The sequence below is a fragment of the Denticeps clupeoides genome, chromosome 1 (genome assembly GCF_900700375.1).
Source record: "Denticeps clupeoides chromosome 1, fDenClu1.1, whole genome shotgun sequence".
Classification (NCBI taxonomy): domain Eukaryota; kingdom Metazoa; phylum Chordata; class Actinopteri; order Clupeiformes; family Denticipitidae; genus Denticeps; species Denticeps clupeoides.
The window spans coordinates 16279559-16291719 of record NC_041707.1 but is presented as its reverse complement, the minus strand read 5'-3'; the positions used below and the strand labels follow the sequence as shown (position 1 = coordinate 16291719).

Here is a 12161-nt window from a genome sequence, read left to right as displayed (position 1 = left end):
GAGTTGGTTGACTTGCAAAGCCCCTTTCTAGTTTCAGGTTTTCCAGAAAGCAGTAAATACAGAATACTGGCATCACAATCTAATCACTAGTCTTTTATTCCCGCAAAAAAACCCACTCCTAGGCATACTTTGTTAATGGGATTATATGTTGATGACCAGAAAAAAATTGCAGTCATTCAACAGAAAGTGCTAAATATTTGTAATGTTTCAGGCTCAATACAATGGCTTCGAAACATTCAATCATCACATCACATAATGCACATTCATCAAACACTATAAACAGAACCACATTCTAATATTCAGGTCATTAATAATATAATAATGCTTATTACAAGTGACAAAAACTGGTCTTGAAAGGACTTGCTCTGTGGCAGGGAATTGGTATTTACTTGCCATTTAATTTTAGCAATGTGCATCCAAGGGATAAGAACACGATCAACCATTAAACATACATGGAAAATACATTTTAACCTGGAGTAGGTCCGCTACTCCAGAGACACATTAAAATATATATATGGTTTTATACTTTCTTTGTTCATGGGGGGGGCTAGACAATATCCTGCTAAAATATACATATTTTGTTAGTAACAAAAAACTGGGTCTGAAATATGTCATATGTTTATGGCTTGCTCACTTTGTAAGGAAAAGATATGAGCTTTAGCTTCTGTAAACTGAACTGTATGATGTTGAATCACATTACTGTCAAGTAATTTTTTGCCCAGTCATAATAATGGGTCGGACAGATGGACGTTTGCTAAAACAAATGCAGTCAGACACAACATGCTAGTAAACAGACAAAACGTGTTTACACAGTAACACACAGAGAGTTCTGAGATTTGAGAGGGCCGCGACGTTCCTATAGGCCTTTACGCAGAAAACAGTCCCCAGTATGTACACTCTTTGCCTTGCCCTATCTGAAGAGGCGGTACATGCGAGGCAGGCGTCCATCTTTGCTTGACAGTGCTGCTTGGATGTGCTCGTAGGAAGGCAACTCGGTCAGGTCTCCTAGTGCCGCCACAGCTGGTTTACTGCGCAGCATCTTGGTAGCAACTCTCTTTATGTCATCAGCTGTGACATTACCTTAGAAATAGGAGAGGCACAAGACAAAGACATCAACAGGACATCTACCTATGGCAGGGCGATATAGGCCCAAACCTCCTGGACTAAATATAGGAACACTGTATAAATCAGTAATGTTTATTTCTCTTATAACGATAAATTCTTTGAAACAAAAAGTACTTCAGTACACTGACTTATAAACAAAAAGAAAAATAATGTGCATGTTGCCAGTAGTTTGCGAACTACAGTGTAAAAATGCACATCCTGTACTGTGCAAAGGTTTTAGGACCGTTCATTTAAATCATTTATCATTTAATTTGTAAACCGCTACAAGAACTGGGTGTTGGTCTCTCCCAACTCTATAAACAAGTGAATGATCTCCTACAAGCACAAGTCTACAGATGGATAAAGAATACTGTATTGCTGCTCAGAGTACAATAGGATTACAAAGTTGAGAAGATTTTTTTGTTCAGTTTGTATTGGGGCCTAAGACTTTTGCACAGTCCTGTATATTAATTATTGGGTATGTTGGGCCTCCTACTCGGGTAACACAGATACACAGAGAGACAGACCACTTACTGATAAGTTGGCACAGCTCATGTGGAAGCTTCCTTTTGTCCGTGGCAAGAACCTGTCGCCCAACATCTTCAAAAACGACGGGCCGTGATTCCAGATTCATCATGAGCATGGATTTAAGCTGGGTCTTGGCCCGCTCCAGCTCCATCTAAGCACAGCAGTAGTCAATACTTAAGATTCTCATGTGTGTACAGCCGAAAACATCCCAAATGCTCCACCTACCTCTCCTGCTGTCCCAGCCATCTGAATGAACTCTCTGGTAATGATTTCCACCATTTCCCGCACCTTACAAGAAACATGGATCATGCTAGGCCATCGGCCACCAAAATTTCTGATTTCTCATTATACATAACATCTCAGAATTACAAATTTATTTTTCTAAAAAATGAAGTTATAATGAAGTGACCACCAGAGGGCAGCATGTCAAAAGAAAGTGAAATTATCCCAGAAAACAAAGAGCACAAAAATCAGCTTCATTTTGCTCCAAAAATAGATAGCAGGCGTGATAATATAATTTAAGTAATAAGATAATTTAGCAAACAAAATTACATTTGTCATTAAGACAAAACTAACCTGTCTGGGGTCTGCGCTGGCATGGATACACAACAGGCCGCTGTCCTCGTAGCTGTGATGGTAGGAGGTGGCATTGTACATCCAGTGATGCCTGAAGTGGTTTTTACAACAAAAGGTTTTTTTAATAATAATAATGTCATAATTCCTTCATCCTTAAATCACCCTGCAGATAGCCGGCATTCGCCAAGGTGAGTTCCAACCCTCCTGCACCTGGCTGACTTTTAAAACCGTACAATGGATTATTCATGCTGTTGCCTTACCTATTGAGCACATTCAGGTACAGGCGTGTGAACATTCCTTTACCCGGACCGCCAGCAGAAAAAGAGCCTCCTCCCCCCATCATCATGTTCAGGACGGCAAAGGGGATGAAGTCATCCTCCTGGGAGGGTAGTAATGAGACGGTGCATACACTGATAACAAAACATTAACGCGAAGCACATTCAGGAACATGGCAACGTGCAGCACAGTCCGGTCCCAGATGTTTGTATACGCACACCTACCAGAAACGAGCAGCTTTCCAGTCCAATCATGATGTGCGTCAGCTCTGGAATGGGTGTGGGTCCGAGGCTCACATCAGACATGTCCTTCTCCACCTAAAGGATTTCAACCACCAAACAATGAAGCCGTGTGGTCTAATGCTAATAGAAATTACTACGGCTCATGATCATACATAAGACTAAAAAAAATTATATAGTAAGGCCAGGTAAGGTTTCATTAATTTAATTTATTAATATAAACATTCCATTAATATAATAATAACAAGGACTGTACTTGAAATAAAATAAGCAGACTGCAGGATATAACCTGTACCCACCTTGACAATGCCACCAGTGTACTGAGCCACTGACTGGTCCACGTTGCCTGGGGTGCTCGCCCCCCACACAGGTTTCACATCCAGGAGGTACTTCCGGGCACAGGCCACCAGCTGCTCGTGCTCCACGCCCACCCCAGCCAGCACCATGCGCTCGGGACCGTAGTAGCTCCTCAGGTAAGAGTGGAGCAGGGCGCGGTCGATCTTCTCCACGTTTTCCACGGGGCAGAAGCGAGGCAGGCCTACAGTGTTGCCCCTGTATGCAGCCTTCAACCAGAACGGCCCAATTTTACAATTCGGTGCAAACAGTAATAAATTAATGTGTGACATTTTAGAAGGTGGTGCTCACAGCGTGAATCATTTCTGTGAGTAGCGGTTCAGGGTCAGGTCTCATGTTCAAGTCCTCCAGCTCGAACCGCACAGCCATGCGTGTCATCTCAATCTCTTCATCTGTGGGGAAATGAAAACAAACCAGTCAAGTTCTGCAAGTCCCATCTAGTCACAAAGCTCACTAAGATGCACGCTAGGATTTCGAAGGAATAAGGCAAAGGAAGAAACAAATCAAGTCATAAGACATTTTTCTTATTTGTTTGAAAAACATGGTCTAAACTCACCTAATAAGCGAGGCTGTAAAACCGCATCCGCCAAAAGACTCACTACGGTATTAAGGCCCTTGACTTCAGCAGACACAGCGTACATAGTGGTGTCTCTACATTTAAACACAGGGGTTTGCTCACAACAGCGGCAGCCGTATCCAGTCCTTTTAGTCAAAGCGTCAAAACCAGCGGCACTGATTAAGAGAGAAGGTCGTCAATACCTGGAGGTTTGGCAGTCACAAATGCCACCGTGCTTCTCGAGGGTCAGAAGAATTTCATCCTTACTTCCAAACTGGGCTGTGGACTTGAAACAAATATCCAGTGTTAAAGGTAAATATGACAAAGCGCTATATAATATATATATATATATATATATATATATATATATATATGGAATCCCACCAAAAATCCTGTTCTCACAGTTTATTTTCATATGTTACAGCATCAATCTACACAAACATGCTGAGGACTACTGTCGTTGCTTTTATATGCTAATAATCATTATATTTAGGCTAATAAATAGAGGTTAAAAACGGTAAATTTGTATTAAGGGTGTCAAAAAAAAAGTCAGACAAAACCTAAACAGATTGCTCAGAAGGTAGTTTTTTGTTTTTTTAAATATGTTTATTGTGTGTTAATGAAGATATGTGACATGCAGGCATTTACTGCTTACAGAGAAAGCCAGCTTCTCCAGGAAATGTGAAATCCCGCTCGGGTATTTAACTTCATGCCTCGACCCCGAGTTCACCAAAACTGGAGAGAGAAAAAGAAAATGAAAGAAAGGAGTTTAAAACGACAATTACTGCGACAATGCAACACGCGTTGCAGAATGGATCAGCACTCACTTCCTACTGTGCAGAACTGGCCGAACTTATTCTGGGACGCGACTTTAAAGCCGTTCTCGAGGGTTGTGATCTTCGTCTCGCATTTTTCCTGGCCGTCGGCAGAGGCGAACACGGCTTTAGGTATCCCGGGCAGCGGCGAGGAGAGCGGCACGTTGGGGTACACGCCGCCGCCGCCGCTGTACTGCCTGCAGGCGGCGAACCCGAACCTGGACAGGAGTGACGATCTCATGAATGACATTCAGACTAACACTTTTACACACTACGTGTCATGGACGTTCATCTGCCGAGAAGGTCTTCCAGTAGGCCACCAAGTGACAGCACCAGATGTCATTGGATTAGCTTAGCAGTTTTAGCTAAAACCGCCCAGTCCCCTATTTACCGCATGACCAGTCTTTCAGTATACACAGCGACCGCGGAAAAACGCATATGTACACGGTGCGGCTTCTCCATAAACGGCAAAGGTGGCATATTACCGTTGTACTCGACTCCAAGCTCGCAATTTACACATGTGCGCCGCCATGTTTGGAAAAAACGTGCACGACGCCGGAAACTAAAAAAAGTACTTCCGGGATGTAACAGATATCAAAATAAAGGTTATTAATACTTTTCATAATCGCATAAAAATGTATCCACATGCTTCCATCGAATAAACGCGTTTCATGGTAAAGTTACTAAGCAAGGATATAAGAGTTAAGAAGCATTTTCCCATTGTAAATTCATTGATTCGTTGGCAAGTGCCCTAACCTGGAGTGGAGAGAAGGGCACTGGCCTCCCACGATGCACGTACGGTGAATGAACACTGAACCCACACCACATTTATTGTAACAACAACTTACAAGGACTCACGGGACACCATGAGGGCCGCACTCCACATGGTGAGAGGTGCTTTTTGAGCATCATACTGATATCCTTCCCTTTCAGCCTTACATATTTTGGCTTGTCCAACTCTTTCGTAATGTTATGGGCATATTTTTTAAAGTGTGATCAGAAAAATCTTTATTGAGAGTGAAAGTGAAGTGATTGCCATTGTGAAGCACAGTACGAGGTTCACATGACGAAAAGTGTCCTCTGCTTTTAACCATCACCTTTGGTGAGCAGTGGGCAGCCATGAAAGGAGCCCGGGAGCAGTGTGTACCTCGGCAGACCGGGATTCGAACTGACAACCTTCTGATTAACACTGCATCAGTTATTGGCACTAGATTTGTCACTTTAAAGGGATGAATTTGACAGCCATTCATGGTTTGAGTAGTGTGAGTAACACACTCGCCTATGAACCAGAAGACCAAGGTTCTAATCACACTTACTACCATCGTGTCCCTGAGCAAGACACTTAACACTATGTTGACCCAGGGTAGTTGCTCCAGTAGTCCCTGTAACTACTGATTGTAAGGTGCTCTGGATAAGGGCTGATAAATGTACAAAACATGTGGTCATGAGTTTCATTTCCATAAATACCATGTCTTTCATTTCACACAGATTACCAGCAGACCTTTGGTCTTGACGCAAACAACATTATTAAGATAATTTTATTAAGGTAATTGCAATTGATTATTTTTCTTTCCATCTGGTAGCAAATTTGAACTGTTAACAATCTTCCCTAACATGTTTTTGTCACTGGGACACTTTCTTGTCTGATGCATTTGAAGCTGTGATTTGATGGAGCGTGTAACCTGAATTAACGATGCGTAGCAAACCAATTGATTTGTGGGGGGGGGGTAAAACACAGCATTTATGGAAACATTAGTTCAGTCCATTTCCAGTTCCTCTAGTGAGTGAGTTTACTCATCCACTGGAAACATAAATAATAGAATTATGACTCTGATGTCAAGACCCATATTTTCGGCAGAAATGGTCTTTGCTCTGTGGGCTGTGTTTGTTCTGGTGAATTTCACCTCGGCGTATGAAATCCAGGATACAGTCCACTCTCTTTTGGAGGAGAACGCGTACCTCCATCACCGACTGGAGAACCTCACAGGAGTGCTGCATGGCTTGAAAAGGCTGCTCCTGGATCATAAACAGGGTAAAGATATTCCTTTAGCTGACCTTTAAAGCCCATTATCTTATTTGAACGACGCCATAATTTTCTGTAAAAATGAAATTTGTGCAGATGCCGTGAGTGGACAGGACAGTGAGCAGCTGCGGGCCTGGAATGAATGGGTGCACCATGGTAAACTGACAGCCTGTTGATCTTAAGATTTTTGGAAGAAAACAAACCTGAAGACTCAGAACATATGTTTGCATTTCAGGCTCTTCGGAACAGTGAAGGTTTGCTATGACTGCAGCATTTCCCGTGCTTAGTGAAAAGTTAATGTAGTTGCTTTTCCCACAGTCCTTACAGAGTTCTTATGTAGCGCACCGGTTGGCTGCCTTTTTGTTCACTCATGAAGCTACTTATGATGGTGCAAAGCAGTCCTGAAGAATTTGATTAATGAAGCAGACTCTTCTGTATTGCATTCTTTAAATAGCCTCACTTATAGTATCCACAGCCTGTGTCTGATCTTTGACTGGTACCATGTACCATAGCTCACATTTCCTGCACAACAGTGGAAGTTACAAATGCATTTTTAATAGTTTTAAAGGTCCTTTGCTGAATTATGATTGAGTGTTCTGTGAAGATTTGTATTTTTTTATTATATATATATATAATGAGACACGCATTTTCATTTCAGAAAGAGGAGGTCTGCGAGCAAATTTTGTGACCAACCCTCTGGGTGCTTCATTTATGAATTGAATCGACTGGCACACACCAGACCTCACAGCTCAGCTTCAGCCCGTGTGTTTGTTCTGCCTCCTCAGGTATGACCGCAGAAACAAATCACCTGCTGCAGCAGGCGTTTTGCTGGTCGGACAGCGGAGCAGCTGCTCAGCACATTCCTGCCTGTCTCCTGGTTCTTCTGTCACCTTCCATCTCTCTGTTCCTGCAACTGCTCTTTGAGTATCTGCTCTGACTTTAACTGCATGTTGGCCCGATAAAAGTTTTTGACGTGTCTAATTATTCTTTACTAGACCCATCAGCCTGACTGAATTCGCTTTGTTTTACGTAGTTGTCAAATCTTATTATTGTAGTGTGACCCAGTCTTGCAAAAGAACTTGATAGGCGTCAGACTTGATAATATGAAGCTTGCATTTTTACCCATGGCATTGTGCTCATTTAATGCAGGAATATTGCGACCGTCAATATAGAACTCGTACTTCCAAAACTACTTTGCACATTTGCTCAAGAGGCTTAAAAATGAATAAAAGCTTTAAAACTACAGTTTATCTGCATGTCATTTGCATCAGTGTATCTGACGTTTGGAATTACCACATTGTAGCTTTCGGATCATGGCATGAGATGCAGCAGGCATTGCGCTGAAGACGTGTCTCGGTGGGCGCTGTGCTGCATAAGCCGTCTGTGAATGAAGGCGATTCCCAGCATGACTCATGGAGTCATGCATGTCGCAAGTGCTTCATCCTTTGGTGCGAGAAGCTGGCCAAATGAATGAATGCCCTTTGATCTCGCTGGAAAAGGACCAGTCAGCAGTCCTACGCAGTGATGTCATGATATGTACTTTTCATTTGGTCGCTGGAGTCATTTTATCACTTATCACTTCTAAATGCTGCTAATAGTAATAGAAATTAAGAAAAATAAATTGCTCTTTGATAATATTTATGTTTTTTGCAATACTCATAAACATTCTTGTGGCACATTTGCATGAAAGTGCACCTTCCCTGCAGCCGCACACTATATATACACACACACACACACTCACAAACTTGTATTATGTATTATAATAATTCCATTATAACTGGCCACACCCACTTCACACGGAGCACGTGTGCAAGACCCCAGTCACTCCCAATACATGCTACTCCTGCCAAGAAGTCTGCTTGTGTGCTGATTGTTGTGCCGAATTTTTGTGTTTTGAATTAACTGACTGTTGCTGCACTTGGGTCCCTGGCTTCCTTCATTTCCCGTGGCATTAGAGTACCCAAGTCCCTTATTTAAACAAATGAATGAAATAAAAAAGAAAACAAAGCAGTGCCACTCGTTTTTCTCAATAATGTTGAGTTAAATACTAGTAAGATGACGTGTCCTCCTGCAGAAGCGGTTCACTGAACGTAGGCCAGATGCTTGTTATCAAGGATATTCCATGTCTAGGGAGTTTTGTGTTTGATGTTCTGGATTGAAACAAATTACACAGGCCAGCAGAAATCGTCTTTGTTCAGGTTAATTAAAATCATCCTCTTGCATAGATTAGAAATCGGGCTATTTGTACGTTCATTTACATCCTGATTGTGTGTGAACTGATTGGAGAAAAGAAGTCAATTTACATTTGCAAAGAAATACTACAGGTAGCCCTAACACAACTGTGGCTGTCAATAATATCACAGTCTTTGAATGTGCCAAACATTGGCACTGTTCACAATTCCATGAAAGGCATTGTTTGATGTTGTGTGGTGATGCTTTTTCCTTTCCTTTGCCGTTACCAACAGAAAATCTTCATTTCTTTTTTTTTCATTTACTTTACTTTACTTTACTTTACTTTATTTGGCAGACGCTTTTATCCAAAGCGACTTACAATGGGAAGACACCAGCAATTCTCGTTTGATTTCTATAGAATATCAAGTATACAAACTAAGAGCCCTGATAAGGCTTAGACTTAGATAAGGCTTAGATAAGGCTTACATTTACAGTGTTTATCAGACGCCCTTATCCAAAGCAACTTACAATCAGTAGTGACAGGGACAGTCACCCAAGAGCAACTTGAGTGTCTTGCTCAGGGACACAATGGTAGTAAGTGGGATTTGAATCGTCATATGCGAGTGTCTTACCCACTAGGCTACTACCACCCATCTTTCATTAAGATCCAATCATAAAAAAGCCACGCTTTGTATGAATTGTTTTTTTTTTTTTTTAAATACCTAATTTTGCCTATATTTTATAACATGTTAATGTAAAACGCATGCACTATATTAAAATATTAAGTATTAAATACAATTCCAAAAACAAACCCTATTGGGGAAGGATTTTTGTTTACATCACATGGCTTTGTTTATATCACCTTTTAGCAATTGATACATAAAATCTATCTAACATTGCACTATAGGCTCTGCTTAAATGAGATTTAAGATTATTTATATAATAACATCAAGGCCAAAAGGATTGTTCATTACCAAATAAACACTTTTCACTTTTCAGGGTATGGAACAAACTGTTATTACACAAATATATATATATATACAAATATCTTTCTCTTTTATAAAGACTTGTTTTCTCTGATTTTGTTGCATTGTGTTCTTTGAACCCTGTGGAATCGGCATATGATGCTTGAAGAACACTTCTGATGATCCATCATTGTTTCTGCTCTGGAGGGGGTGCTACTCCATGATTTCAGATGGTGTGTGTGTGTGTGTGTGTGTGTGTGTATCTACGCACCCGTGTGACCACAGTAGCTTGTCCTTCTCTTCATGTTAAAAGCCTCACAGACGCATTGGATGAAGGGTGAGGGACAGAGGCCAGATGGAGGGATCTCCTCACTGAACCAGGTACTTCTACATTTTTTGCATTGCTCTCCAGTGTATATGTGTGTGTGCATGTTTATATGCACAATGAATTATTTTTTAAAGAGATCCTTCTCAGAACAGAACAATATCAGACAACAACCCCATAGTAAAATTGGAATAAAAGCATAATCACATGTCTGTAATACCATAATGACTGAGAAATGTATGTTAAATAGATGTTTTTAGGTGATGTGAATTTGCATTTGATAATATACCGAGGTCTGTTTAATGTGCCGCAGGCAATGACCAAACAAAATCTGACCACTGTAGTGTGTGAGAACTGTACATTTTAGAATTTATTTCACTTAATGATCACATAACCTCTTTTATCTAATTACCTTTTAGCCACTTCCAGAAGCAGTTTACCGCAGACATTACGTATTTTTGAGATGAAGTGCCCATTACTGGCCATGCAAAAGGATGACACACAGATAAATGCCTACTCAGGAACTGGTGGGTTGAGAGGCCAAACTAAACACACCCACAGGCTTTTGGCGGCGAAGACCCCATTAGCCCGGCCACCGGGCCTGTCTGGAGCTCGTGCCCGATGACTCACAAGGCTCAAGCACTCTCACGCCCTCGGACTGCTGTCAACCTTTCTCCCACAGCTGCCGCTAAACACGCGTTGCTTGGTGGGACGTGGTCTAATAGTAAGCAAGGGGTTATAGGAACGCTGGCTGCTAGTTGCTCATTTGCATCCTACCCGTTGAAGGGAAAGGTTGAGCACGTTAGACGCCTAAAAATGTGTACTAAGAAAATTAGTTGTACACGTTTTTGATTGTGGACAGAAATGGACGCGGCACGACAGCATCCTTTCCAGTGCAATTACGCTACCGGCATTTTCCATTTCTGTCGATCTGCTGCTTAATGCACCTGCCCACTTCACACCGCACCCATGCCTCAGATGACACCGCCTCACGCTAGCACGGTCAGGGCGACAGGCCGAGCCATACATGGAGAGGCCTCGCGGCTTGAAAGCTTTCTTCAGCGTAGTAACTGATCTTCACAGTACAAAGCTTCGCTCAGTCCTTTTCATGTTGCAGCCGTGGAGAAGGAAGGGCTTCCGCGGCCCCATATAAAGAGGAGAAGGCCGTGGCTCAGCACAAAACACTGAAATAGGTTAACTGCTTCAAAAAGTTACACAAACGTGAAAAAAATGATACCAAATGAAAAAAATATAAAATTTAACGTATCTGTTGTGATTTGTTTTAAGATGGCACTATTATGTCAGCGGGCCAGCGGCTACTCTAGAACACCGCGGTGTGTTAATGTCTGTGGCCTGCATGTCTGAGTGCACTTACAAACATCTGAGATGCCTTTTAAACAATGTCTTAGGACGCGCACAGAGTGACGAATGCCTCCTGCTGATATCCTGTGTCGTGACTTATGCTTCTGCTGTTTCTTCCACAGCCCAAACACAGCTGCATGTGAGGAGTGAGGAGGCTTGCTATGGGTGCCTGGTTTTGTGTGTCAGAGAAAACAGGCTAGCAGGATGTGGTTCCGTGGTTCTGTCCAACTCTTATTTCCCTTGGGGCTTTACTTCTCACTTGCTGAACTGGGTGAGTTAGAAAGTAGTTTCATTGAAGTTTGAAGATTCAAGTTGGTTTATTGTTTATGCAGCAATGCACACTGTATTGACATACGATTTAATGCAGACCTACATAGACCTGCATGATAGGGTGGTAGTGGCCTAGTGGTTAACACACTCGCCTATGCACCAGAAGACCCAGGTTCAAATCCCGCTTACTACCGTTGTGTGCCTGAGCAAGACACTTAAGCCTAAGTTGCTCCAGGGTGACTATCCCTGTAACTACTGATTGTAAGGCGCTCTGGATAAGGGCATCGTGAAATGCTGTAAATGTAAATTTAAACACTGCTCACAAAAAAATTAACGGAACACTTAAAGAACATAATGTAACTCCAATTCAATCACATTTCTCTGAAATCAAACTGTCCACTTAGGAAAAAACCCTGACTGACAATCAGCTTCACATGCTGTTGTGCAAATGGAATAGACAACAGATGGAAATTAAAGACAATTAGCAAGACATCCTCAATAAAGGCGCGGCTCTGCAGGTGGTGACCACAGACCACTTCTTAGTTCCTATGCTTTCTGGCTGATGTTTTGGTCACTTTTGAATGCTGGCGGTGCTT

The 12161-nt window shown here is 42.0% G+C and overlaps 1 protein-coding gene across 1 annotated transcript; it reads right to left on the bottom strand.

Moving 5' to 3' along the window:
• Positions 1–184: 184 nt before the first annotated feature.
• Positions 185–4980, bottom strand: pmpca (peptidase, mitochondrial processing subunit alpha). The gene is made up of 13 exons (XM_028983867.1): positions 4934–4980; positions 4461–4666; positions 4289–4368; positions 3837–3919; positions 3634–3728; positions 3369–3469; positions 3023–3286; positions 2709–2801; positions 2469–2587; positions 2209–2299; positions 1858–1920; positions 1639–1783; positions 185–1080 (listed from the first exon to the last, which is right to left on the bottom strand). Exons 1-13 carry the CDS (start codon positions 4978–4980, stop codon positions 911–913), a joined length of 1557 nt encoding a protein of 518 aa, XP_028839700.1. The 3' UTR covers positions 185–910.
• Between the last annotated feature and the right edge of the window lie 7181 nt (positions 4981–12161).

Excerpts from the sequence above, each read along its gene's own strand:
- pmpca (XM_028983867.1), bottom strand. The coding sequence starts at position 4,980 with ATGGCGGCGCACATGTGTAAATTGCGAGCTTGGAGTCGAGTACAACG. Across the intron at positions 4,667-4,933 it reads GCTTGGAGTCGAGTACAACG|GTTCGGGTTCGCCGCCTGCA; the intron begins GTAATATGCCAC and ends ACTCCTGTCCAG. Across the intron at positions 3,287-3,368 it reads TCACAGAAATGATTCACGCT|GCTGCATACAGGGGCAACAC; the intron begins GTGAGCACCACC and ends TTCTGGTTGAAG.